Source organism: Vulpes vulpes, unplaced genomic scaffold, assembly GCF_048418805.1.
Source record: "Vulpes vulpes isolate BD-2025 unplaced genomic scaffold, VulVul3 u000000652, whole genome shotgun sequence".
NCBI classification, from domain to species: Eukaryota; Metazoa; Chordata; class Mammalia; order Carnivora; family Canidae; genus Vulpes; species Vulpes vulpes.
This window is the reverse complement of record NW_027325771.1, coordinates 2,939,773-2,967,316: the sequence shown is the minus strand read 5'-3', so window position 1 is coordinate 2,967,316 and position 27,544 is coordinate 2,939,773. Positions and strand designations below refer to the sequence as shown.

Below are 27,544 nucleotides of genomic sequence, written 5' to 3'. Positions count from 1 at the left end.
AGCAGCTCTACCTAGGAGCAGCCTTACCTAGGAGCAGCCCCTACCTGGAGCAGCCCTACCTAGGAGCAGCCTTACCTAGGAGCAGCCCTACCTGGAGCAGCCCTACCTAGCCCGCCATGACCCAGGGTAGAGGCGTGGCCCAGCTCCCTCGACCGCCCGCCCCGCCCCTGGGGAGGGGACCGGCAACAAGACCCCGGCCACATGCACTGGGCCCTGGGGACACAGGAATGCCAGGAATTCCCAAAGCAGCCAGCCTAGGGAAGCAGCAATCAAGGGCCTGGGCAGCGGCAGGTGCCTGGATCTCGGGCGTTGGCGCCGACCTGGGTTTCCGAGGGGGGGACGGCACCTGTCCCCGGGGCGGCCGCAGGGCCTGGGCTGCGGGCCGGGGCAGCTCGCGCGGCGCTCCCAGCTGTCATCTCCCCGCGCGAAGGAACAGGACCATGAGGGGAATCGAAATACCTAATCTGAACTCATAGCGCCTCATTGCATTATATATTTTGATTCTTAAATTGAACTAAAAACTATGCCGCGAAACCCTTGGCCACGTTTCACGGACCACGGCCCGGCAGGTCCCTAAGGAAGCGGCCGCGTGGCACAGGTGATCCCGCACCGAGACCCGGGAATACAGACGCCCCTCTCCAGGCACCGCGTTCCCGGTGCACCCACAAAACAAAACAAAACAAAACAAAACAAAACCCAAAAACACCCGCAGGAGCAGGAGCAGCGGAGGAGCCCCCAGGGAGGCGCTGCGCGGCGAGGGTCTGGCCGAGGGTCAGAGGGTCGCCGCCGCGGCCGGAGGCCTCCACGCCGACGTTTTAGGAAGAATACACAAACACCAAGGTCCTCAGATCCCGGGGAGCCCACGCTCCCCGCGGGCAGGAGGCGGGACAGGTGGTCCCTAACCTGGCCGGGGGATGCTCGGCCCCCTGCGCGCCCCGCCCCCGCGGCCCACGCTCGCGGCCCCCGGAACGTTCGTGCGCCGCCGCGGTGCGCGGGGGGAGGACTTCCGCGGCGTCCCCGGGGCGGCCTGGGCGGGACTTCCGGCAGAGAGGCGGCCTCCGGGAGCGGCGGGGCCGCGGCGGGAGCTGCCGGCGGAGCGGAGGTGGGGGCCGCGGTCGCGGGAGCGCGGGGCGGAGGCTGAGCGGCGCTCCTGGAGTGCGGGTTGAGGGCGCGAGGGAGCGGGCGGCGGGGCGGGGGGCGGCAGCTTCCGTCGGCGGCTGCGGAGAAGCACCTGGCGCGGCCGCCCAGGGAACGGCTCTCCCCTCCCAGAGCCGAGCTCCAGCTTGGGGAGCTGTGGTCCTGGGTTCGAGTGTGACCGCGACGCTGTGAAGCTGCCTCTTGAGCCTCGGTTCCAGGTGGGGCAACAGGGATCGTGCGCATGCGCAGCAGGGCGCGGCCGGGCGGGGGGGGGGGGGGAGTGCGCGCTTTGCGGCCGGCGGAGGTGCTGCAGGTGTGGTTGGCTTGCAGCAGCGTCCTGAGCCCCCGGAGGCGACTACACCTAGGTAGGGGCTGCTCCAGGTGGGGCTGCTCCAGGTAGGGCTGCTCCTAGGCTTGCGTTGGGGGCCGGAGCCCCGGGAAACGGAGCAGCTCTCGGAGGAGATGAGGGCCTCGGGTCACCAAAGTCATCTTTCCCCAGGAGGCTTACCTTCCTTCCAGCTTCCCTTGGAACATCGGCACTTCTGGGAGCTCAGTACCTGGGTCCTTATCCCTGTGGTTTCCCATTCATTGCAGGCAGCTCTAACTCGGAAGTCCTTGGATGCATCCGTGAGCGAGCCAGGAGTCTTCCTCTTTGCAGTTTCTGCTCATCGGTTCTCACTAGGTTGATGGACTTTCAGAAAATTAAGAGCAATAAACTAAGAATAAAATAACAGTTTGAAAATAAATAAATAAATAAATAAATAAATAAATAAATAAATAAAACAGTTTGAATATTGGTATGATGGGGTGGCAGTAGTGACTTTCTAAGGATTTGAGTCTAAAAAGCATCAAGAACACTGTGTAAGGTATGTCCTTTTTATAATTCACGATAAATGCAAAATCTTGTATGGAGGGTCAAAATGATCAATTTAGGGGCAGCCCAGGTGGCTCAGCGGTTTAGCACTGCCTTCAGCCCAGGGCCTGATCCTGGAGACCTGGAATCGAGTCCTGCGTTGGGCTCCCAGCATGGAGCCTGCTTCTCCCTCTGCCTGTGTCTCTGCCTCTCTCTCTGTGTCTCTCGTGAATAAATAAAATCTTAAAAAAAAAAAATGTTCAATCACTATTTGCTGTTACCATGTTCATCATCAAACTTACAAGCACCAGCACAGTGTGTTGAAATAACACAAATTTTGTGATTAAGTCACTTGTCATCATTTCAGATGGTCTACCAAAGAATATACTAAAGTAACTCACCAGAATTCCTGGAGCGAATAGATCTCTTTCAGAGCCAGGAAATGATTTGTCAATTCATTGAGAGATCTAACGGGACTTTAGCAAGTAATACCTGATTTTAGCAGGTGCTGCAGAAAGCAGGGATGCCGTAAAAGCAGTCTCCAACTTGTCAGTAGATTTCTATTACGGAAGTCCATCAATAGGTCAGTTCTTTAGATTTTAAAATGTATTTTTCTTTTTTAAAAAAAATTTTAAAAGATTTTACTTATTTTGAGAGAGGGAGGATGAGGCCAAGCATGGGCAAGGGGGAGGGTCAGAGAGGGAGGGAGACGGAGACCCTCTGTTGAGCAGGGAGCCGGATGTGGGGCTTGATCCCAGGATCTGAGCTAAAGGCAGATACTTAACTGACTGAGCCATCCAGGTGCCCTAAAATGTATTTTAGAAACCATGATGTAAGTGGAGAGTAAGGTCTTGCTTATGGTCGTTATTACAGAAATTACTTTTTGCTCATGTCAGTGATGGGATTTGTTTTGTCCTTAATGTCTTCTTGGCCCTTAGGATTCCTTTGATCCTTCATTTATGGAAGAAGGAAGCTGAAAGAAGAGCGTAGGGTGGGGAGGGAGATTCCATTTAGGAAGATGGAAGTGTGGATGTGACTGGGATGTTTATTACTTGGCTATGGTTAATAGAGTTCCCCACCACCAGTTTTATCCCTCATTGTTAAAGAAATACATGTTCATATGAAAAATACCAAAATAAAGTAATAAAGAAGCAATAAACCAGTCACCCTTCATCTAGCTGAAACCATGTCCTATTTATTGAATTACTGAACATTTTCTTTTTTAATAGTTGAGTTCATAATGTATGTTGAATATTGTTGTTTGAATTATTAGCTATAAGCATTTACCATTTATAAATAATAAATTTCCTTTTAAAACTCATGATTTTCATGGGGCACCAAGCTGACTCAGTCATAGAGCATGTGACTGTTGGTCTCAGAGTTATCAGTTCGAGCTCCACATTGGGCATAGAGCTTACTTAAATTTTTTTGATGATGAGAAAACTCACACATGCACAGAGGTGGACGGTACAGTGAGTCACCATGAGTCCCATCACTCAGCTATAGTAACCATCACTTGTAGCTAATCTTGTTTCATCTATATCTTCATCACTTCCCGCAATTCTGTGGTCTTGTCCTATGACTATAATGCATTTTTGTTTTTAAAAATTGTAAAAAGAGGGGATCCCTGGGTGGTTCAGTGGTTTGGCGCCTGCCTTTGGCCCGGGGCATGGTCCTGGAGTCTCGGGATTGAGTCCCGCGTTGAGCTCCCAGCATGGAGCCTGCTTCTCCCTCTGCCTGCATCTCTACCTCTCTCTATGTCTATCATGAATAAATAAAATCTTTTTTTTAAATAAATAAATAAATATTAAAAATTGTAAAAAGATGCTTATCTCTCGATGCCCGACTTGTGTGTGAATGTTCATATATATTTTTTAGGAATGGGAAAAAAAGTTCCATAAGGATTTTGTAAAGTATTTTCATTCAACAATTATTGAATAAATTGCAAAGAATTAGATGACCTTACATTCTGTTTGTTTTTTACTTTGTTTGCTTCCCTGTCTTTACTTTTCACATTGAAAAGTATGAATTTGGTGACAAGTATTTGTAGTAAACCCATAGTCTAATGATTTTTACAGGATATTGAATAATACATTTAAGAAAAAATGGATGAAGAACCTGAAAGAACTAAGCGATGGGAAGGAGGCTATGAAAGGACATGGTGAGTAGGGCATTATTACCCTCTTCTCTTTTACACATTGTTTCTTATTGTTGTTCTACACCTTTATCTCTTCTCTTTCAGTCATTGGTTCTTTTAAATAAATTCATTAAAATATTTTAAAGACATATTAAAATTTACCTGTTTCCAATTATAAGTCATTGATTTTTAGAAAATTTACTAAGTTGTGCAATCATCACCATAAATCATTTCTAGAAAATTTTTACCACCCCATTAAGATCCTTCATGCCCATTTGCGATCAATTTCATTCCTACCTCCAACTGTAGACAACTACTAATCTATTTTTTGTCTCTATGCATTTGCCTTTTTTAGATGTTTCATGTAAATGTAATCATGTAATATGTGACCATTTATGTCTGGCTTCTTTCACATAACAGTATTTTCAAGGTTCATCCAAGCCGTAGCAGGGATCAGTAATGCATTCCTTTTTATTGCTGAATAACATTATATTGTATATCATGTTTTCATTCATCCACTCACCGGTTGATAGACATTTAGATTGATTACAACTTTGGGCTTTTACGAATAACATAGCTGTGAACATTCAGGTACATATCTCTGTGGGGACTTCCGTTTTCATTTCTCTTGAGTTAATACATTTCTGGATTTTCAAACAAATTATTGCTTACAGGGAGATTCTTAAAGAAGATGAGTCAGGATCATTGAAAGCTACGATAGAAGACATTCTCTTCAAAGCAAAGAGAAAAAGGTATGTAAACTTTTTTAAGTGTGTTACAAAAAGTAAATTATTATTATTATTTTTAAAGATTTTATTTATTCATGATAGACACAGAGAAAGAGAGAGAGATTGAGAGAGAGAGAGAGAGAGAGAGGCAGAGACACAGGCAGAGGGAGAAGCAGGCTCCATGCAGGGAGCCTGATGCGGAATTCGATCCCGGGACTCCAGGATTGTGCCGTTGGCTGATGGCAGGTGCTAAACCACTAAGCCACCCAGGGATCCCCATAAATTATTCTTTTAAGGCTTTCTCTCCACCTATACACATTCCTAAGTACTTCATTTCAGCTGTGTTCCAGGGAAACTGACCTTTAAACTCTTGAATTAGGTGAAGGGACCAGCAGCCTAGCACCTCAAAAGGGAAATGGGTCTTCAGGGACTATCCAAAATGCCTGTAATTATGTGGATCCCATAAGTTAATTTACTTCACTAAACAATGCAGGTTAGTTGAAAAGTTACATTAGTTTTTTGGGTAATAGAGGACCTTCCATTAAAACGTTTGCATAATTTTAACAGAGTATTTGAGCACCATGGACAAGTTCGGCTTGGAATGGTATGTTGATATTTTTTTTCTTTACCAGTACAGAACTAGTTGGGTTAGAGAAACATTCTGTCTTGACAGAATTAATGTTAGTAAGACAAAAAACACTTTCAAAGAATATATTAAAAATATGTGTCTAGAATATGTAAGTAACAAATGCCATTTTTACTTTCTGGTCAAAAGTGTATTTGAAAATTGTCCTTATTTGTGGTTTATTTTTGGTAGATGCGTCATCTTTATGTGGTAGTCGATGGATCAAGAACGATGGAAGACCAAGATTTAAAGCCAAATAGATTGACTTGTACCCTAAAGGTATAGTAAAATGATTTTAATTTATACTAAATGTGAGAAAAAACACTGAATTCTAAAAGAAGTTTATTTTACTGTAACATCTTTATTAAGATACAATTCACCTACCATAAAATTAATTTATTTAAAGCGTACTGTTAAAAAAATAAAAAAAAATAAAGCGTACTGTTAAAATTTCTTTCATATTACAGAGTTGTGCAACATTATCGCCACAATCAATTTTAGAGCATTTTTATCATTACAAAAAGAAAATGCAGGGTGTCCTGCCGGGCTCAGTCAGCAGCGTGAGTGACTCTTGATCTCAGGGTCGTGAGTTCGAGCCCCACATTGGGTTTAGAGATTACTTAGATAAATAAAACTATAAAGAAAAAGAAAAAACTATAACAAACTTTCTGTAATTTTGCCAAACAGTATTCCACTGTATACAACTTTGGGTTGTTTCTACTTTTGGGGGCCATAATGAGTAATGCTGCTGTGAGTATTCATGAACAGGTTTTTGTGTGGATCATGTTTTCCCTTCTAAAGCTTGATTTTAGCCTGCGTACTTGTGTTTAATCCACTTTTTTGTGACCTAAGAGAATAGCAGCTGGGATGACTTGGTGTGCACCAAAGGGGGGAAGCTCAGCATGGGTGGCGTGCAGACTCCATTGAACTTACAGAGCTCCATTTTATCTTCTGACACTCTGTTGACTGGTCTGTGTCTCGTTTCATTAACTGGGCCAGGGAGGGAGGATATGATGCATTTCCATGAGGAGATAGTCCCAGACTTTGAACTCTTTCCATTAATTAAGTATGAAGCATGAGGCACCTGCTTCACAGGTGCTTAGTGGTTGAGCACCTGCCTTCAGCCCAGGGCGGGATCCTGGAGACCTGGGATCGAGTCCCACGTCTGGCTCCCTTCGAGGAGCCTGCTTCTCCCTCCGCCTGTGTCTCTGCGTCTCTCTCTCTCTCTCTGTGTCTCTCATGAATAAATAAATAAAATCTTAAAAAAAAAATTAAGTATGAAGCTTGGATTCTTCCCTTCTGACAAGGAATGTTAGTTCCTGATTTCTTTCCCTATTCATTCATAACTCCTGGCAGAAGAAGAAAAATATAAGACATACTCTCTCTCTTCGCTTCTCTCCCAAAGTAAGAGTATTAGCGAGATTTCTTGGAACTTTTTTCAGTGAGGAATGGGGCTTTGCGGGAATAGGGTGAGGTAGAAGCCAGGTCCTACTCCTGTACTCCATTCTGCTCCATATTCCTCTGATGCTGCTCTTCTACACAAGTTTTTTAAATTTACTAGGTTAGATTTGTGCTTTATGTTCTCTCTTGGTAAATGTGTGTGTTTACTGCAGTTTTGATCAGTTCTCCACAGTTGAATGACAGAGCATTCTCTCTTTAACACACTCCAATTGGAGTGTTATCTTCACAACTACTTTTTCAAGGTCCACCATAACCTCCAGAATGTGAAATTCAACTCCTTTTTATCTTTAGCAGCAAGTAGTTGACCGCTCCTTCCTTCCCGAAAGGGACCCTTTTTTTGTTTTTTGTCTGTTTTTGTTTTTGTTCTTTTTTTTTAAGTAATCTTACTGGTGCTGTGGGGCTGGAGCTCACAACCCAGATCAGGATTCGCACAGTCTAAGTACTGAGCTACCCAGCCACCATCCTTCTTCTGACTTTGGTTACATGGAGTCTCTTTTATTTTCACCTCAGGCTCCTCTCTGCAATTTTAGCATGCTGGAGCGCCCGAAGACTGGCCATAGTTCTTTTTTTCTATCTCCCCTCCTCCCTATACCTTCCCATGAAGAAATGTTTTACAGAATGTATTTTTTTGAGTTAATACAAACTAGAGCTAAGTGGGTGTTTAACCACATCATTTAGGAAAATGATACAACAAAAGGCTATTTATGCTCTTTTTTTTTTAAAGTAATTTGTTTCTCTCTCTTTTTTTTTTTAAGATTATATTCATTTATTCATGAGAAACACACAGAGAGAGGCAGAGACACAGGCAGAGGGAGAAGCAGGCTCCATGTGGGGAGCCTGATGCAGGACTCCATTCTGGAACCCCAGGATCACACCCTGAGCCAAAGGCAGACGCTCAACCGCTGAGCCACCCAGGCATCCCTATTTATGCCCTTAATTTCTGTCCTCCCAGCCTAGTCAGGGTCTTGCTTTGTCACATGGTTATCCCTTTTCATTGTGTTTGGATTTACTCAAATCAGTCTCCTAATTAATAAACACATTCAAATTATTCCTAATTTATCAAAACCCATCCTCACTTCTCCTCATTCTTGTTTCTGGCTTCATTGGATCTTTCCATGTTTATTTAGACTGATTGATTGATGAGAGACAGAGAGAGAGAGACAGAGAGAGAGAGAGAGAGGCAGAGACACAGGCAGAGGGAGAGGCAGGTTCCATGCAGGAAGCCTGATGTGGGACTCGATCCCAGGACCCTGGGAACACAACCTGAGCTGAAGGTGGATGCTCAACCACTGAGCCCCCAGGTGTCCCAGATCTTTCCATGTGTAGATTATTTCTGTCTCATGTCCAAATGGTTCCATCTTTTACTTATCTTTTTATTTCTTTGAAGATTTATTTGAGACAAAGCTAGTAAGAGAGTCAAGGAGGGGCAGACAGCATCTCCAGCAGACCCCCACCCAACACAGAACCTGACTTGGGGCTCAGTCTCATGACCCTGAGATCACCACCTGAAATGAAATCAGGAGTCAGACACTTAACCACCTGAGCCATCCAGGTGCCCCGGTTCCATCTTTTATCTTTTTTTTTTTTTTTTTTTAAGATTTTATTTATTTATTCATGAGAGACAGAGAGAGAGAGAGGCAGAGACACAGGTAGAGGGAGAAGCAGGCTCCTCAAAGGGAGCCCGACGTGGGACTCGATCCCAGGTCTCCAGGATCACGCCCTGGGCCAAAGGCAGGCGCTAAACTGCTGAGCCACCCAGGGATCCACCCGGTTCCATCTTTTAAACCCAGTTCATAGCTTACCATTTTATATTCAGGCTTATTTAATATTGTGATTTTTATTTATTTGAATATTTTCAAATTTATTTTTTGTTTATTTAATATTTTTACTAAACTTTGAAAATCTCTAAGCCTAAAAATCATAAGTGATAAATAGGTTTCATAAAACATGTTCTGTATGGTTATTATTTTGCCCTTATCTAGTATTTTTGCTTTCTTTAAACAGTTGTTGGAATACTTCGTAGAAGAATATTTTGATCAAAATCCTATTAGCCAGGTATGTAGATAAGCGATGGAATTCAGAATTATATTTCTGATATTACTGCCAGTTATATTTATTTTTAAACGGTGGGCATACATTCTATGAATTATTTTAAGTGATCCATATTGTGTACCAGTTTCTGGTATATTTATCAATGAAAAGCAAGGCAACTCTAAAAGTTAAATAATGTACAGTGAACTCCTAGTTAAATTTCTGTCAAAGACATCATGAGCAAAAGTTTCTTACATGTTACTTATGCCTTTTATAATTAACTAATTTATTTTTGTTTTTATTTTGAGATTGGAATAATTGTAACAAAGAGTAAAAGAGCTGAAAAACTGACCGAACTCTCAGGTATGCATAAAATTACCTTTATAGGACTCAAGGACTCAGCTCTATTTATTCAACCTTGTAACCCTGTTCATAAGGTTGCCTAATAAGTAAAATGAAGACTTCTTTTATGCTTTCCATGTGAAACTTAATAACCTCTCCATTATATCCTCCATTAAATTCTTGGTATCTAAGATGAACTGCTTTAAATTGAGTTCTGTACAGTAATGAACACTACTGCAGTGAATGTAAATGTTTATGACTTACACATTCTTATCCTGAAGGTATTAAGATAAAATTATTTTAACCATTCCCAAAATACACTTAGTCTTAAAATTAATGTATTAAAAATCAAATCTCTAAAGAGCAAAGGGTTTAAAAATTGAATTGCAGTTATTGTTAATAATTCAGTTTTTCTGTTGGCATGACATGCCTAATTGAATTTTATTCTCTTAAAAGATAGTGCAGATTTTATTTGCTTTGGTATATGTGCTGTAATAAGTTCACATGACTAATTCTATTATAGTTTCTGTGAAATACGCTATCCCTTAAATGCAGTTCTCATCCTTTCATCCTCACCAGTACAGATTAGTGCGAAATGACATATATTCGTCAGTAATGGTTGTTCACGATGGCAGTAAGGATTGATATGTATGTTAGGCTGCAGTGTTCAAGAAATTCAGTTGTGAATAACCAAAAAAAAAAAAAAAAATCTCACACTAGCTTTATTTTTTTTTTAATTTTTTAATTTTTATTTATTTATGATAGTCACACACAGAGAGAGAGAGGCAGAGACACAGGCAGAGGGAGAAGCAGGCTCCATGCACCGGGAGCCCGATGTGGGATTCGATCCCGGGTCTCTAGGATCACGCCCTGGGCCAAAGGCAGGCGCTAAACCGCTGCGCCACCCAGGGATCCCTCACACTAGCTTAAACACATAAGGGAAATGATTGGCTCATCTCTGAAGGAGGGCTGAGTTCACCCATATTCTTTTCCGGGGTTCTTGGCTGTTTGGCTTCATTTTCTGAATGTTTTCTGAGGTAAAAAGAAGTCTATTATCAGCCCCATGTCCACATAACCCTTGTAGTCCTTAGCTTCAGCACAGGCCCCACAGGTCTCTGAATGACCCTGCTTATGGTCTGCCCATCGTTAAGCAAAGTGGCCAGAGGAAAGAAGTATTTTGTTGGTGGGCCTGGGTTATTTGCCTGTACCTGCAGCAGGAAGGAAGCAGTGTAAGCAGCAGGATTATGATACTGTGAGGAAAGGATGGTTTCCCTAAGGAAGGGATGTATGGCCAATCCTCCTGCACCCTTCCCACAGTCAGAGTAGTTTTTTCTGGATGCCAAGGAAGTCCTATGTAGAGGGATGCAAAATCCTCTGGGTATTCTGATAGGCCTCTTGATGGCACCCTTTATCTGTCTGATAGAATCACTGCTATAAACCACACCGATAATAACGTAGTATGTTCTTTTCCCGGACTTTCCGGACTTACAATACAATAGGAGAGGAACAAGATAGTTTGTATGGTACAGTAGAAAGAAAACTAGTAGATAGAGAGCCAAGAGACTTAGGTTTAAGTGCTGATCTTGCCAATGGTTGGTATTTGTCTTTAGGCAAATCTTTAACTTGTTAGAATCATTTCTCACTTATGAAATGAGGGATTTGGACTTGGTGAGGTACTTTTCATTTCTAAAATTTTATGATTCCAAGAATAAATACTTAAAGTGTATATTAAATAATGGCAAATGCTTATTAGTATTTTAAAACTCTCTCAGATAAATAAGAACATGAAGAAGCTCCAAGTAGATGAATAGACAAAGACAGATAATTCATACCAGGATAAAAACAGAAACGGGATCCCTGGGTGGCGCAGCGGTTTAGCACCTGCCTTTGGCCCAGGGCGCGATCCTGGAGACCCAGGATCGAATCCCATGTCGGGCTCCTGGTGCATGGAGCCTGCTTCTGCCTCTGCCTGTGTCTCTGCCACTCGCTCTCTCTCTCTGTGTGTGTGACTATCATAAATAAATAAAAATTAAAAAAAAAACAAACAAAGCAGCTATTAAAAAAGAAATTTTAGCCAAAGAAGTGATCAAAAAAACAAAGCAAAACTGCTCAACAGTTTATTATTTTATATATTTTAAATGTACAAAATGAAGTTTAAAAAGCAGTGTATTGCTTGTGGATCCATGGAGAAACTGGTATTTATAATGCTGATAGATTGATTAATTTATTTTACATTTTTCGGAAAAGATAAAAAAATAGTTGTTCCTTGGAATTTATACTTAAGAAACATGAAAGAAGAAAAATTCTCATTCTACAAATACACTCTTTGTACAGTAGTGAGAGATTGGGAAATGTTCAACAATACGGAGGTAGTTTGAGGAGTTAGTGATCAAATCAATTTAATGATATTTTGTTTATCATTATTAACATGAAGACAGTGTTGAAATAGAAAATGTCTGAAGAATACCAGATTTCATTGAATCTCAGATTCCATCATTTGTAAGATACCTTTATCTTATGAGCCATTAAGAAAGAAACACTGTAGCAGTTAAAATTGGTACAGTGTCAGATGATATATGCAAATTGTTCACAACAAAAAAAGTATTGCCTGGTATGAGATAGACAATCTTTTTAGATGTTATTTTGGTAACAGAAGATAGCATAGCTGTGTTTATTTGTGGAAATCTTCCTTTCTTAGGTCTTCTGATTTTTTTTTTTTAAGATTTTATTTATTCATTAGTGACACACAGAGAGAGGGGGAGAGAGAGAAAGGGAGAAGCAGGCTCCCTACTGGGAGCCTGATGCGGGACTCGATCCCAGGACCCCAGGATCACAGCCTGGGCCTAAGACAGATGCTCAACCACTGAGCTTCCCAGGTGCCCCTCTAATACTTTTTTTTAATCCCCCAAAGAATAATAGGAAATTGCAGTCATTCTTCTGTCAGTGAATTTTTGCTTCACTAATAATAAATTTATACCTCCCTGCTCTGCCTCTTACTTTTCTACATAGAAATATAAGCTTTTTTTTTTTTTAAGATTTTTATTTATTCATTCATGAAAGACACAGAGAGAGAGAGAGGCAGAGACACAGACAGAGGGAGAAGCAGGCTCCATGCAGGGAGCCCGACGTAGGACTCGATCCAGGGTCTCCAGGATCAGGCCCTGGGCCGAAGGTGGTAAACCACTGAGCCACCCAGCTGCCCGAAATATAACTTTTTGTAGTAAAAACCTTCTTTTTTTTTTTTTTTTTTTTTTTTTTTAGTAAAAACCTTCTGTAGACACACTTGAAATGGCAGTTAAACTAAACATGAATAGCACGAATAATGTACATTATGGAGTTGGAACAGCTGACCTCAGTGGCCATTTGTAGGTTCACATGTGAGTGGACAGCCATGTCTGTGTCACAACAGCTCCCTGGCTGCCAGAGTGTAAGATACAGCGTGATTTCAGAGATGTTAAAATGTGAAAGTATATGAGTCTGGAAAGGAAAAAGTTTTGTGCTTTAATAATATTTAAAATATCGGGGATCCCTGGGTGGCTCAGCGATTTGGTGCCTGCCTTTGGCCCAGGGCATGATCCTGGAGTCCTGGGATTGAGTCCCGCATTGGGCTCCCTGCATGGAGCCCGCTTCTCCCTCTGCCTCTCTCTCTCTCTCTCTCTCTCTGTGTGTGTCTCTCATGAATAAATAAATGGAATCTTTAAAAATAATAATAATAATAAAATAAAATATGTGCTAATAGGGCACCTGGCTGGTCAGTCAGTAGAACGTGCAACTCTTGGTTTCAGGTTCATGAGTTAAAAATAAAAAGTGTGGGGCAGCCCCGGTGGTGCAGCGGTTTAGCGCCGCCTGCAGCCTAGGGCCTGCCTGATCCTGGAGACCCGGGATTGAGTCCCACATCAGGCTCTCTGCATGGAGCCTGCTTCTCCCTCTGCCTGTGTCTCTGCCTCTCTCTCTCTCTCTATCTCTGCATCTCTATGAATAAATAAATAAAATCTTAAAAAAAAAAATAAAATAAAATAAAAAGAACGAAAGGCATACAGTGATTGTTTAAAAAAAATAAAAATAAAAATAAAAAAAACAAAAAGTGTGCTATTACATAGAAACAATTTATTTTTATTCTATCTTTCAGTATGCATAAAAGTGCAACTTACTAAAAACATAAATTGAAGAGATTTCTGTTCTTTAACAACATATAGATAAGTAAATTTGGGGGGGAGAAACAAATTTCTGTAATGTATATATAAAATGTTATTATAAGTAGATTATTCCATTTCTATTTTAGGAAATCCAAGGAAACATATAACATCTTTGAAGAAAGCTGTAGATATGACCTGCCACGGAGAACCATCTCTCTATAACTCCTTAAGCATGGCTATGCAAACTCTAAAGTTGGTGTTTTACGTTTTTTATTTGTAATTGGTGTCAACTTTTTTTGAATGAATTGAGATGATAATGTATTAATAGGTGTCTCCATAAACTGAGCTGTAATGAAACTTAAGAGAAATAGGTAATGTTTCTGATGTTTAGTGTGGTGTCGGTTTCTAATTTTCATTTTACGTCTGAGTTAATAAGATTCTTGAAGGTTTTTTGAAAAGTATAATTAAAACTGTAGCTATATTAGTTCAAAAGAAAATGTTGATGAAAAAACATATATATATTTTTTTAAAGATTTATTTATTTATTCATGATAGAGAGAGAGAGAGAGAGAGAGAGAGGCAGAGACACAGGAAGAGGGAGAAGCAGGCTCCATGCCAGGAGCCTGACACGGGACTCGATCCGTGACCCCAGGATCACGCCCTGGGCCAAAGGCAGGCACTAAACTGCTGAGCCACCCAGGGATCCCCTGAAAAAATATTTTGTTAAAAATTCATTGTATATGAAATTTAGTGTGATATAATAATTGAGTTTGTTGTAGATTTATTGACTTTTAACTTATTTTGTAGTACCTCTGCAAATCAATAGCACACTTTTCCAGCAAGTTCAAATATGTGGAATACAGCTAAGACCGAAATATTCTGTTAGTGCTAGCTTATATATTTTTATCCCTGGATAGTGTGTACTGATTTTTATACCTTTATATAACAGACGTTTTTCTAGTTTTGAAGTAGACGAAAAGGAGATAGCACCCACATTAAAGGTAGGCACAAGAGCAGCATCCACAAATGAATTCTGAGAGCCCAACGATACAGATATTAGCAGGAAAGCTGTAAACAACTGAAAATTGCTCCAGAAAGCATAGAAAACAGTTCATCACATCTTAAAGTCTTATAAATTATCATATAATTGAATGATACACAAACACTAATGTTTATGAATGTTATGACTCTGAATCACCATGAGGTTAAATTATAGCCTTTAAAAAAGACGTATGTTACTATTGTCAAGACACACCTTAAAGTTGATCCGTGCAATATTGTTATCCTTTCCAGTGTACACTTTAGACTTCATACAAAACGAATCTACTAATTTGTAAGTTGGATTATGTCAGGAACCTTATTCATTCTTGCTTAACATTCTAGTCCCAGAACCTAAAAGAGTATTTGGTAAGAATCTATGGAAAGAATAAATGAATCAACATTTTTTGTAGCTTATTTTAGAAAAATTTACATTAGCACATTTAGAGATACTCAATTCATTCCTTTGTATTATTAAAACAAATGAGGGGATCCCTGGTGGCGCAGCGGTTTGGTGCCTGCCTTTGGCCCAGGGCATGATCCTGGAGACCCAGGATCGAATCCCACGTCGGGCTCCCGGTGTATGGAGTCTGCTTCTCCCTCTGCCTGTATCTCTGCCTCTCTCTCTCTCTCTCTCTCTCTCTCTCTCTGTGTGTGACTATCATAAATAAATAAAAATTAAAAAAACAAAAAAAAAAACAAAAAAAACAAATGAGATATTCTGTGGTCTGAATATATAAACCACATGTACTGTTTTTCTGGGTAAATTTTTTATTAATTTGTTATACCTCATTGGAATATATTTTATCTTTCTGTAGACACATGCCTGGACATACAAGTAGAGAAGTCCTAATCATCTTTAGCAGCCTCACAACTTGTGATCCGTCTAATATCTATGATCTAATCAAGGTAGAACCACTACATTTCTTTATAATCCAAACCAGATTTATAGCTCTGAAGAGAATTTGGTAGTGAATTTATTATTAGTTTTCAGAAAATTATTTTCTCAAACATACTAATTTTTGCATGTCTTTTTTCTGCCCCCAAACCCTTCACTTACATGGATTTTATGAAGACCCTCAAGGCAGCTAAAATTAGAGTGTCTGTCATTGGATTATCTGCAGAGGTTCGGGTTTGCACCGTACTTGCTCGTGAAACTGGCGGTATACATCTAGATTCTTCAGTATTTATTCATAATTACTATGTAAGATGTAGCAGTTTATTAATTAGGATGTTTTCATCTGTTTTAAGGTACTAAACTTAAGTCACTTCATGTCCCAAAATCTATAATATGGATAGTCCTCTTAAATGTATCACTGATTCTATAAGATATTGTCTCACAATGCATGGATTTTTTTCAGTAGTTATTTCAGTGTTTAGAGCATGCGTTAATAATGTTTGAGACACTAGAAATGTCACTAATATGTAATACTTTGTAAAGATCTAATAACTTGGCTTTAATTCAATTGTAATTATAGTTATTCCCAGAGAAGTCAATTTAGAGATGTCATTTAAAGGATGTTTTTAAAAAATGATAATTTAACTTAAATACTCATTTTGAAAATGTACATTTTCAGATGGTAAAACTTTTATAGAATAACATAACTAAAATTTTGAACTAAATTGGGAACTAAAATTGAGGTGTGCTTGACTGGCTGAGTTGATAGAATGTGCAACATTCGATCTCAGGGTTGTGAGTTTGAGCCCCAAGTTGGGCATAGAGATTACTTAAAGTATTTTTTTAAAAAAATTATAATTGATACTTATGTCTGAAAAACTGATTTTTTTCTTTTACTTTTCATCTAATTAGGCACATACCATGTTATTTTAGATGAAAGCCATTACAAAGAATTACTGACACATCATGTTAGTCCTCCACCTGCTAGCTCAAGTTCTGAATGTTCACTTATTCGCATGGGTAAGTGTTTATGTTATTTTCAAATGAATATTTAGGGACGCTTTGGTGGCTCATTTGGCTAAGCATCTGACTTCTGTTCAGGTCATGATCTCCAGGTCCCCAGGTCAAGCCTGTGTTGATCTGAGCAGGGAGTCTGCTTGTCCTGTCTCTGCCCCTCCTCCTGCTCTTGCTCTTTCCATCTCTCTCTGAAATAAATAAAATCTTTAAAAAAAATAATAAAATAAAATGGATATTTATTTTTAAAGATTTTATTTATTTGAGAGAGAGTGTGCACGTGCAAGCACAGGGAGGGGCAGAGACAGAGGGAGAGAATCTCAAGCAGACTTCACATTGAGTGTGGAGCCTGGCATGAGGCCGATCATGGTCCTGAGATCATGACCTGAGCTGAAATCAAGAGTTGGACACTTAACCAACTGAGCCATCCAGGTGCCTCTACTTAGTTGTTTTGATATGTAGATAGACTCAACATTTTATGTAATGAAGTTGTTTTTTTATTTTTAAAAGATTTTATTTATTCATTCATGAGAGACAGAGACACAGGCAGAGGGAGAAGCAGGCTCCATGCAGGGAGCCCAACGTGGGACTCGATCCCGGGTCTCCAGGATCATGCCCTGGGCCGAAGGCGGTGTTAAACCGCTGAGCCACCCGGGCTGCCCTGAAATTTCTTTTTTATGGTTTCTGCTTCTTTTGGATGTGTTTCCAGAATTTAAAAATATGTATGGAGGGCGCCTGGTTGGCTCAGTTGGTTAAGCGTCTGCCTTCGGTTCAGGTCATGATCCCAAGGTCCTGGGATGGAGCCCCACATGGGGCTCCCTGCTCGGCGGGAGCCTACTTCTCCCTCTCCCTCTGCCACTCCCCCTGCTTGTGTTCTCTCTCTCTCTCTCTCTCTCTCTCTCAAATAAATAAGTAAATAAATAAAATCTTTTTAAAAAATTTGCATGGAAAAGCAAGTACATGGGTTTAGGCATTCCAAAATTTTAAATGTAGAAGTATATCTTATATAAAATGAAAGTGGACAGCCATGTAATAGATCCCTGCATTGTGTCAGAAGTATTTAAAAATTACCCACATTTTCTTTTTAAAAAGCACTATGTGTTATTAATTAGAATCTGTGATCTTTAGATCTAAAGATCTTTAGATCTGTAGAATCTGTGATCATATGTGTGGATGGATCTTTCCTCCACATTCTCCACTTTTAATTTTTCTTTTTTTTAAATTAATTAATTAATTTATTCATGAACGATAGAGAGGGAGAGACACAGGCAGAGGAAGAAGCATGCTCCATGTAGGGAGCCTGATTGGGACTCGATCCTGGGTCCCCAGGATCACACCCTAGGCTGCAGGTGGTGCTAAACTGCTGCGCCACCCGGGCTGCCTTCTCCATTTTTAATTTTTCACATAACCTGGAATTACAGTCAACTTGACCTCACTATAATAAACAAATCTGAAGGGCAGGAGAATACAAGAAACGTACAATTTTGTGGGCTTTCTGGTAGGAACATTTTTAGGTTCCTAGTTCTAGAATTTTGATATTTGCTTGAAAAAAGAAAGTAATACATTTTCTTCTATCAAGGATTTCCGCAACATACCATCGCTTCTCTGTCTGATCAAGATGCAAAGCCCTCTTTCAGCATGGCGTAAGTAAAACCCCTAAAACTGTCAGTGGTTATGTTTTGACACTTTCAATTCTGTCCTGTAAGTTATAAATTTAAAAATATAAACGGAAGTTGTAGGGCTCGGAGTGTAATGGCGTATGTAAGAGGCTACCTTCTATGTAGCACTAGCAAGGAGTATGGACTCTGTGGAGTAATCTTCGGCAATTAGTGCTAAGTAAAACAGCAAGGTAGAGAAAAATGTGTAGTATGCTACTACTCATCTAAGAATAAGGTGGAGACTTTTTTTTTTTAAAGATTTTATTTGGGCAGCCCCAGTGGCAAAGTGGTTTGGCGCTGCCTGCAGCCGGGGGTGTGATCCTGGAGACCTGGGATCGAATCCCACATCGGGCTTCCTGCAGGGAGCCTGCTTCTCCTTCTGTCTGTGTCTCTGCCTCTCTCTCTCTCTCTCTCTCTCTCTGTCTCATGAATAAATAAATAAAATCTTTTATTTTACAGATTTATTTATTTATTTATTCATTCATTCATTTATTCATTCATTCATTCATTCATTCATTCATTCATTCAGGAAGCCCGATGTGGGACTCGATCCCAGGTCTCCAGGATCACACCCTGGGCTGAAGGCGGCGCTAAACCGCTGAGCCACCCAGGCTGCCCAGAAGGTGGAGACTTGATTGAATATACATATATGTTTATATTAATGACAAAAATAGTAATGGAAATAGAAAGTAAAATAAAAAAAATGTATACCTGGCTAGTGCATGGAGAAAGGCAAAGGGATGGCTCTTTGGCGTTTCTGAACATACCTTGTTTTAACTTTACATAATCATAAAACAAAATTAAATTAAAGAAAGTAATTCTTAAAAATCACAAATAAGAGTTGTGTCCTCAGTTATCGGGGTACCATAGAGACTGAATGTCCCGTCTTCCCTCCTGCCACAAAACCAGACAAAATACATGAAATAGTGATTTTCAGACGTGGACAACAGCCAGTGCAGGTAATGATCCTTGAAACACATGAGGTGGGCCCTGTGAGTACAGCTTACTGCCTGGAGAGAATTTCCAGGCTGCAGTGCAGGGAGGGAAAATCTACTCAGAGCCTGGAGGTCTTGCTCAGGTGAAGAAACAGAATTCAGAGTTTGGGGAGGCTGAAATGGCTGTAGTTTTCCAGGCACAGTACTAGAAAGTAAGGAGCTATACAGAGAACTTTTGAGACCACAGAGAGACTTCCCCATGAGTCATCAGCTGAGTTATGATCATCACATTCATGTGGAAGCTACCTGAGGCCCAGGAAAGAACACCTGAAGAGGAGAGAGGTGGCCTAGTCTGTGGAGCTCACAGGAGGCATGCAATAGTTCATGTTCCCCCCGGTCAGTGTGGAGGCATCTCCTTTAACATTGGGCATTGAACAGAGTCCACAGTGAGGGAACCAAAATGACCCTAGACTAACAGCTGTTCTGGACAGCCTAATGAACTCAAAAGCAAGTTTTGAACAGATCAAACTATTTCCAAGTTATTTAACTATATTCTAGAAAAAGCCCCAACATGTTTAAGGGAATACCAGAAAGTCCAGCACCTAAAAGAAAGAAAAATTCATAATGTCTGGCAGCCAATCAAAAATGACCAGGTATGCAGAGAAGGTGGAAAATATCCCCCACAAGAAGGAGAGAATCAAAGAACAGAAACATACCCAAGAACAACACAGTTGGGATTCCTGGGTGGCTCAGCAGTTAAGTGGCTGCCTTCAGCCCAGGGCATGATCCTGGAGACCCAGGATCAAATCCCACGTCAAGCTCACTGCATGGAGCCTGCTTCTCCCTCTGCCTATGTCTCTGCCTCTCTCTCTCTCTCTCTCTCTCTCTCTCTCATGAATAAATAAATAAAATCTTTAAAAAAAAAAAAAAAGAACAACACAGTTGATAGAATTAGTAGACAAAGTATTAAAACAGCTATTACAGGGAAAAAAAAAACAGCTATTACGAAAAAGGCCTGAATCAAAGTTCTAGAGACAAATGCAGTGTCTGAAGTGAAAAGTATACTGGATGTGATTAACAGCAGATGAGTCACTAAAGAAAAGTGAATTCAGAGACATTAATGCACTTGGGGCACCTGGCTGGCTCAGTCGGGAGAGCGTGAGACTCTTGATCTCAAGGAGTTCGAGCTCCACATTGGGCATGGAAATTACTTAAGAAAAAAAAACAGTAAAAACATTAATGCAACCTATTTGAAACAAATGCAGAGAGGAAAAAAGGTGAAGAATGAACCTCGCCTAAGTAAGCTGTCAAACAACTTGATTTTATTTAATTTTTTTAAAAAGATTTATTTATTCATGAGAGACACAGAGACCCAGGCAGAGGGAGAAGCAGGCTCCATGCATGGAGCCCGATGTGGGACTTGATTCCCAGACTCCAGGATCACACCCTGGGCCGAAGGCAGGCACTCAACCACTGAGCTACTCAGGGATCCCCAGCTTGATGATTTTAAAATCAGGGTAGCATACTTTTTTTTTTTGCTATAACCATTCACATCTTTATGTATCACTTTAATGTTTCCTCCCACAGGCACCTGGATAGCAACACGGAGCCAGGACTTACATTAGGAGGGTATTTCTGCCCTCAGTGTCGGGCAAAGTACTGTGAGCTTCCAGTTGAATGTAAAATCTGTGGTAAGGGACCAACTGTTCTCTGTCTAGTAAATTAATCTTGAATAACTTCTTACCTATATTGCTTTTTTTTTGTTTTTTAAGATTTTATTTATTTATTCATGAGAGACAGAGAGAGAGAGAGAGAGAGAGAGAGAGGCAAAGACACAGGCAGAGGGAGAAGCAGGCTCCACGCAGGAAGCCTGATGTGGGACTCAATCCTGGGTCTCCACGATGACACCCCGGAGCCAAAGGCAGGCACTGAACTGCTGAGCCACCCAGGGATTCCCCCCACCCCATATTTCTATTAAAGTAAATGTAGGGGATCCCTGGGTGGTTCAGTGGTTTAGCGCCTGCCTTTGGCCCAGGGCGCAATCCTGGAGTCCCGGGATCGAGTCCCATGTCGGGCTCCTGGCATGGAGCCTGCTTCTCCCTCTGCCTGTCTCTCTGCCTCTCTCTCTCTCTCTCTCTCTCTCTCTCTCTCTCTCTCTATGTCTATCATAAATAAATCTTAAAAAGAAAAAAAAAAGTAAATGTAAATAAATGTTAAACTCCGCCTGTGTTTCTCAATTTAATCTGTGAGAATAGAAATGGCTAACTTTTTTTACTGAGTGCCCAGTACTCTGTTCTCAGAATAAACCTGGTATTCTGGAATAGTTTTCTGATTATCTTTCTGAAATGCGTATGTTCTTTAAAGGCTTTGCAGTAGATCTTATTGACGTTTCTGCAGCTCTTACCTTCATAAAATAAGTACATATAAGGGCAGGGAGGAATAACGGGTAATAGAATTGTAGAATTTTGTTCCTTTTTTTTTTTTTTTTGTTTTTTTTTTGTTCCATTTTTAAGGAAGCAAGTGGCCAACAGAGGTCACACAGTTAGTGACAGAAGTACGACTCTATCCTGGAATTTTCTTTTTAAAGGAATATGTAAAGGAGGAAATACATACCAGCAATCTTAAAAAAAAAAAAAAAAACCTTGAAAATATTTAACCTCTCATTTGACATTTCAGCCATTGTCTTAATGAGCTCTGGACTATTAAACATGATTCCCTGCTTCGTTTGTTAGGTCTTACTTTGGTGTCTGCTCCACATTTGGCAAGGTCTTACCATCATTTATTTCCTTTGGATCCTTTTCAAGAAATTCCTCTAGAAGAACATAATGGAGAAAGGTATATGAGTTTTGATTTCTATCTGTTATACGCGGTACAGTAATGTTTGAATGCATTGTTACAACATTAAAAAAGATAGTCATATTGGACAAGACAACTTTTTTTTTTTTAAGATTTTATTTCAGAGAGGAGAGCCAGAGCATAAGCAGGTGGGAGGAGATAGAGGGAGAAGGAGAAGCAGATCCCCTGTGGGGAGCCCGATGCCAGGCTTGATCCCAGGATCCTGGATCATGACCTGAGCCAAAGGCAGAGGCTTAACCAAGTGAGCTACCCAGGCGCACCACCCCCTCCTCTTTTTTTTTTTAAAGATTTTTATTTACTTATTTGACACAGAGAGAACCTGAGAGCACAAATGAGGGGAAGAGCAGAGGGAGAGGGAGAAGCAGACTCCCTGCAGAGCAGGGAGCCCCATGGGATGCAGGGCTCGTTCCCAGCACCCTGGGGCATGACCTGAGCCAAAGGTGACACTTAACTAACCAGCTGAGCCACCCAGGAGCCCCAAGATTATGTCTAATATGGAAAATGAGATGGTACAATGCCTTGGTTATAACTGAAGTGACTCATTACTAAACAGATCTGGATCTCTAGAAATCTATTAATTTCTCTAAGCCCATCTCTGTATATAGTATCTGTAGTTATATGCTGATCAGTCGGCTCTCCAAAACAACGAGAAAGCCCTGATTTGCAGCCTTAGCTTATTTCCGTGGTGTAAAACCAGAGGATTTATTCAGAAGGTCTAGTATTAGCATAATAAGAGAAATAGAAGTTCAAATAAAGAGTAGGAAAGAAATAGCTAAAAGATATTTTCTACTATTGAAGGACGAAACTTTGTAGATTGGAAGGGACCGTCCGGTGCCCCACACCATAAGGGAAAACAGACTCACACTGAAGTTCATTGTTGTGAAATTTTAGAATATGCAGCAAAACTCTAAACATTTCTAGATGGGGAAAATTAAGTCCCATACTCTGGAATTAAAATTGTTTTGCCTCTCAGCAATACTGGATACTGCCAGGGAGCGATTTCCTTCCAAATGTGGAGGGATGGTTGTTACTAATTTAAATTACAGGCCTAGCAAACCTATCAATTAGATGTAGGTAGAATAAAGACATTTTCAGACTTGTGAGGCCTCAAAAAGGGGCTTTCTGGAGAACTGTGAAAGAGATGATTCAAAGAAACTGCGAAAGAGTATGACCAGAAGAGAATAGGAACATTGATCTAATTCAAATGTGGCTAGGATGATGATAAGAGGAGATTCCAGAATGATACTTTTATATCAGATATGGGGAATAAATAGTCCAGCTTGGAGAGGGTCAGATGTGCCAGGAGAGATGTCACCAAGAGGGTGAAAACTAGAATTCCTGATGTAGGTGAACACACGAGGACTTTTTTTTTTTTTTTTGGTATATTTTTTTATTGGAGTTCGATTTGCCAACATATAGCATAACACCCAGTGCTCATCCCGTCAAGTGTCCCCCTCAGTGCCCTTCACCCAGTCACCCCATTCCCCCCCCACCCCCCCTTCCACTACCCCTTGTTCATTTCCCAGAGTTAGGAGTCAGAGAGAGGACATTTTGGATTTCTCAGGGAATGGTTGGGGTTGAGTTGGCAACAATTACGTAGAAAACTAAGCTTGTGAACAACAATATAGTTATTAACTTCAGGAAAAAAATATGTTGAAGATGGGAAGAGTTGTGTTATGTGGCTCAGCTGAATGTGTTTATATAGTCTTAAACTAAATGTAATGTTCTTCTACTCAAAATGATTTCATTATATAGACTTAAGAATGGTGTTAGTTATGTGTGTGTATATGCTATCGATTCAAGAGGGTTAAAAGAAAAATTAAATTCCCATCTTCTACGTTTGGAGGTTTACAGCCAATGCCAGAAAAAAAAAAAAAAGCAATAGCACTGTCAGCATAGGTAACGATCAGACTTTTAAAAGTTTTCAGTGGGGATCCCTGGGTGGCGCAGCGGTTTGGCGCCTGCCTTTGGCCCAGGGCGCGATCCTGGAGACCCGGGATCGAATCCCATGTTGGGCTCCCGGTGCATGGAGCCTGCTTCTCCCTCTGCCTGTGTCTCTGCCTCTCTCTCTCTCTGTGACTATCATAAATAAAAATTAAAAAAAAAAAAATTTAAAAGTTTTCAGTGTTTGGGGAATTGGAAATGAAGTGGGGGTGGGTAGGGAGAGAGCTGCTAATTTTGTAAGCTTTGAAAACTTTTAACTTTTTAAACCATTCCTTCAACGTTAAGCCCTTAGGTATCCACACATAAATTAACTTCTCTTCTGTCCATCTAGAATTGTATCAGCTGTCTGCTCCTCACTCTTGAGAGTCGCAGAGTGGTTGCTCAGATTATTTTCTTTTCTTTATTTTGAAGAATATTTTTTTTTTATTTGAGAGAGAGCAAAAAAGAGACCATAGGCTGAGGGAGGAGCAGAGGGAGAGGGAGAAGCAGACTCCCTGCTGAGCCCCCCAACGGCAGGGCTCATCCCAGGACCCTGGGATCAGAACTTGAGCCAAAGGCAGACACTTAACTGAGCCACTCAGGCGCCCCCCAAATCATTTTCTGTAAGGCTTTATTGCCTCACAGAATCCCAGTAGCGAAAGCATGCTCGTATTTAACCTTGAGGGAAATAATTTTTTTATTTTTTATTTATTTTTTTAAAAAAGATTTATTATTTATGTATTTATTTATTTATGATAGACAGTGAGATGGGGAGAGAGAGAGAGGCAGAGACACAGGAGGAGGGAGAAGCAGGCTCCATGCAGGGAGCCCAACGCGGGACTCGATCCCGGGACTCCAGGATCGCGCCCTGGGCCAAAGGCAGGCGCCAAACCACTGAGCCATCTAGGGATCCCTGAAAATAATTTTTTTAAGTAGAATTTTGCTTATGAGATGTCCTTGGGATATACTGTAGAATTTTCTTAAGTTACTGGTATTCTTTTTTTTTTTTTTTTTTTAAGTTACTGGTATTCTTAATTCTGTCTTTCTCATAGAAGTTGTATGTAAAGATAATTATAGGATTCTTGTTACTGAGATTTTGCTGAGCTGTTTTAATGAGTGAATTCCTAATAAAATGATTCTTAAACTTTCATTTTCAGATTTTGTTATGGATGTCAGGGGGAATTGAAAGACCAGCATGTAAGTTCATGTGTTTTCTAAGTATTAAATACTTGTGTTTTTTTAAAGATTTTATTTATTTCTTCAGGAGAGACATAGAGAGAGGCAGAGACCCAGACAGAGGGAGAGGTGGGAGCTCGATGCGGGACTTGATCCCAGGACCCCGGGGTCACGCCCGGAGCCAAAGGAAGATGCTCAACCACTGAGCCACCCAGTCCCCCCTAAATATTAAACATTGTACAAAAAATATTGAGGAAATAGCATTAGAAGTTTTTGGTGCATTATTGAAAACCAGGCTCCTATCAGGTTATTCCTTGGAAGTATGATAACAGTAGGGAAAGATAAAATGGAAGCAAAATGGTTTCAGTAGTCTGCTTTATAATTCTGCATTTTAATTTTTCTATAACAGTATTTTAGTACTTTAAACTGTCTTTAGTCTATAGGCTAAATGGTATTTAGTTTGAAATTAAAAGCTTGTTCTCCATTGTGTTTTAGGCTCTGTCACAATTCATTTTTTTTTTAATTTTTATTTATTTTATTACAGTCACAGAGAGAGAGAGAGAGGCAGAGACATAGGCAGAGGGAGAGAAGCAGGCTCCATGCACTGGGAGCCTGACGTGGGATTCGATCCCGGGTCTCCAGGATCGCGCCCTGGGCCAAAGGCAGGCGCCAAACCGCTGCGCCACCCAGGGATCCCCTGTCACAATTCATTTTTAAGTTAATATTTAAGGTAGCTACTACAGACCAAAGGCTGTTCCCTCCCAATGTGCCAGTGAGAATATTTTTTAAATTTTTGAAGGGGACCAATTTGAATGTATACACTTACGTAAAGATGCAAATTAGACGACTAACTTTAAATTCTTATTTAGTTAGGTATCCATATTTAAAACTATACTTTGTGCACTGTATAAAATATCGGTTGGAAGGATCGCTTGGTCTACTCTCACATTTCATAAAACAATTTTATTAAGTTTCACATGCCCCTTTGACATCAGTAGCTTTATCCTGACTAGAGCCACCTTTGACTCATTTGACATTTCTTAAGAACACATTGTCTTTACTTCTGTGCTTTTTGAGATGTAATAATTTTTTAATCTCTGTATGATGCTGCCTTGGAAATTTCACCCCAAGGCACAGTATCCAAATATGTAATATTGATAAAATAATGGGTTTTTTTCTTTTTGCCTTATATGTGTCTTTTTCCATATTCTTTAATTGTTAAATAAAAGGAGAATATAACTTGTGCAGTTGTGAGGTCCTTTTTTTTTTTTTTTTTTAAGATTTTATTTATTTATTCATGAGAGATCCAAAGAGAGAGAGAGAGACAGAGGGAGAAGCGGCTCCATGCGGGGACCCCAATGCAGGACTCGATCCCAAGTCCCTGGGATCACAACCCAAGCCGAAGGCAGATGCTCAACACACTGAGCCACTCAGGCATCCTTGTGCTTTTCTTTTTAATCAAATCAGAGAAATGACGTAAGCATTTGAAATTAGCAATAGGGCAGCCCCGGTGGCGCAGCGGTTTAGCGCCAACTGCAACCCGGGGCATGATCTGGAGACCCTGGATCGAGTCCTACGTCGGGCTCTCTGCATGGAGCCTGCTTCTCCCTCTGCCTGTGTCTTTGCCCCTCTCTCTCTCTCTGCATCTCTATGGATAAATAAAATCTTTATTAAAAAAAAAATGAAATTAGCACTAATTTCAAGCTCATGTATCTTCCTCAGATAGTTAATTAAAATGAAGTAATTGAAAATACCTTACAATACAAGAGACTTTAAGGAGTCAAAAACAAGATAATTTTCTCATTTGTAAGGAATATCGTTTTTTGGGGGGGAAAATAATCACCTTATATTTGAGAACAAATAGTACATTGGAAGTAATTAGGTAGATGCATGGGGGAAATTGATAGAGAAAAGAACAAAGCAATTTGAATGTCTTCTAGCTGTGTGGTACTTAACTTTTGGAAACTCCTTTTTAAATTTTCTTTTCTGTTTTTCACTGCAGGTCTATGTTTGTGCCGTGTGCCAAAATGTTTTCTGTGTGGACTGTGATGTTTTTGTTCACGACTCTCTCCACTGCTGTCCTGGCTGTATTCATAAGATTCCAACATCTTCAGGTATTTGATTCTAGCAATTAGTAGACAGTGGATGCAATAAAAGGACATTTGCAACTGTAAATAAAATGAGTCTTCAGAAGAAGCTCCAATTAAAAATATGAAGACGGAAAATCTGATTTAAGAAGCTGTTTGGTAAGAAGACTTAGGATTGGGGTGCCTAGCTGGGTCCTTCATCAGAGCATAAGACTCTTGATCTCAGGGTTATGAGTTCGAGCCCCTTGTTGGATTGCTAAAATAAACTTTTAAAGAGGGGAGGGGCGGGGGGAAAAAAAAGAAAATGTGAGATTTTATTAAATTTTAAAATTTGTGTCCTTCACAGAAATGCCCAGAATACAATAGTACTTCACTGTTAATTTGGTTTTCTGTTGTTTTGAGTTATAATGTTTTCAAAGTCATTATACATTATTGTTTTTAAGTTACTTGTAATAATTAAATTGATACGTTAATTTCATTGCTTTATAATTAAAGTAAATACAGAATTA

General features: G+C 40.4%; 1 protein-coding gene across 6 annotated transcripts; it reads left to right on the top strand.

Moving 5' to 3' along the window:
* The first annotated feature begins 1,019 nt into the window (after positions 1 to 1,019).
* LOC112906917 (general transcription factor IIH subunit 2) lies at positions 1,020 to 27,544 on the top strand. 6 transcript variants are annotated; one of them, XM_025982046.2, is made up of 17 exons: positions 1,025 to 1,102; positions 1,732 to 2,003; positions 4,069 to 4,151; positions 4,802 to 4,879; positions 5,423 to 5,459; positions 5,673 to 5,759; positions 8,946 to 8,996; positions 9,281 to 9,335; positions 13,597 to 13,702; positions 15,307 to 15,397; positions 15,564 to 15,651; positions 16,299 to 16,406; positions 17,980 to 18,043; positions 20,581 to 20,684; positions 21,726 to 21,828; positions 24,930 to 24,969; positions 26,951 to 27,544. In XM_025982046.2, the coding sequence occupies exons 3-17, from the start codon at positions 4,096 to 4,098 to the stop codon at positions 27,068 to 27,070; spliced, it is 1,188 nt and encodes a 395-aa protein (XP_025837831.1). In that variant the 5' UTR covers positions 1,025 to 1,102; positions 1,732 to 2,003; positions 4,069 to 4,095; the 3' UTR covers positions 27,071 to 27,544. The 6 variants fall into 6 exon arrangements, with proteins under 6 accessions (XP_025837849.1, XP_025837831.1, XP_072601482.1 ...); XM_072745381.1 differs by lacking the exon at positions 1,732 to 2,003 and adding an exon at positions 1,270 to 1,355 and having other exon boundaries at positions 1,069 to 1,102; XM_025982032.2 differs by lacking the exon at positions 1,025 to 1,102 and adding an exon at positions 1,139 to 1,355.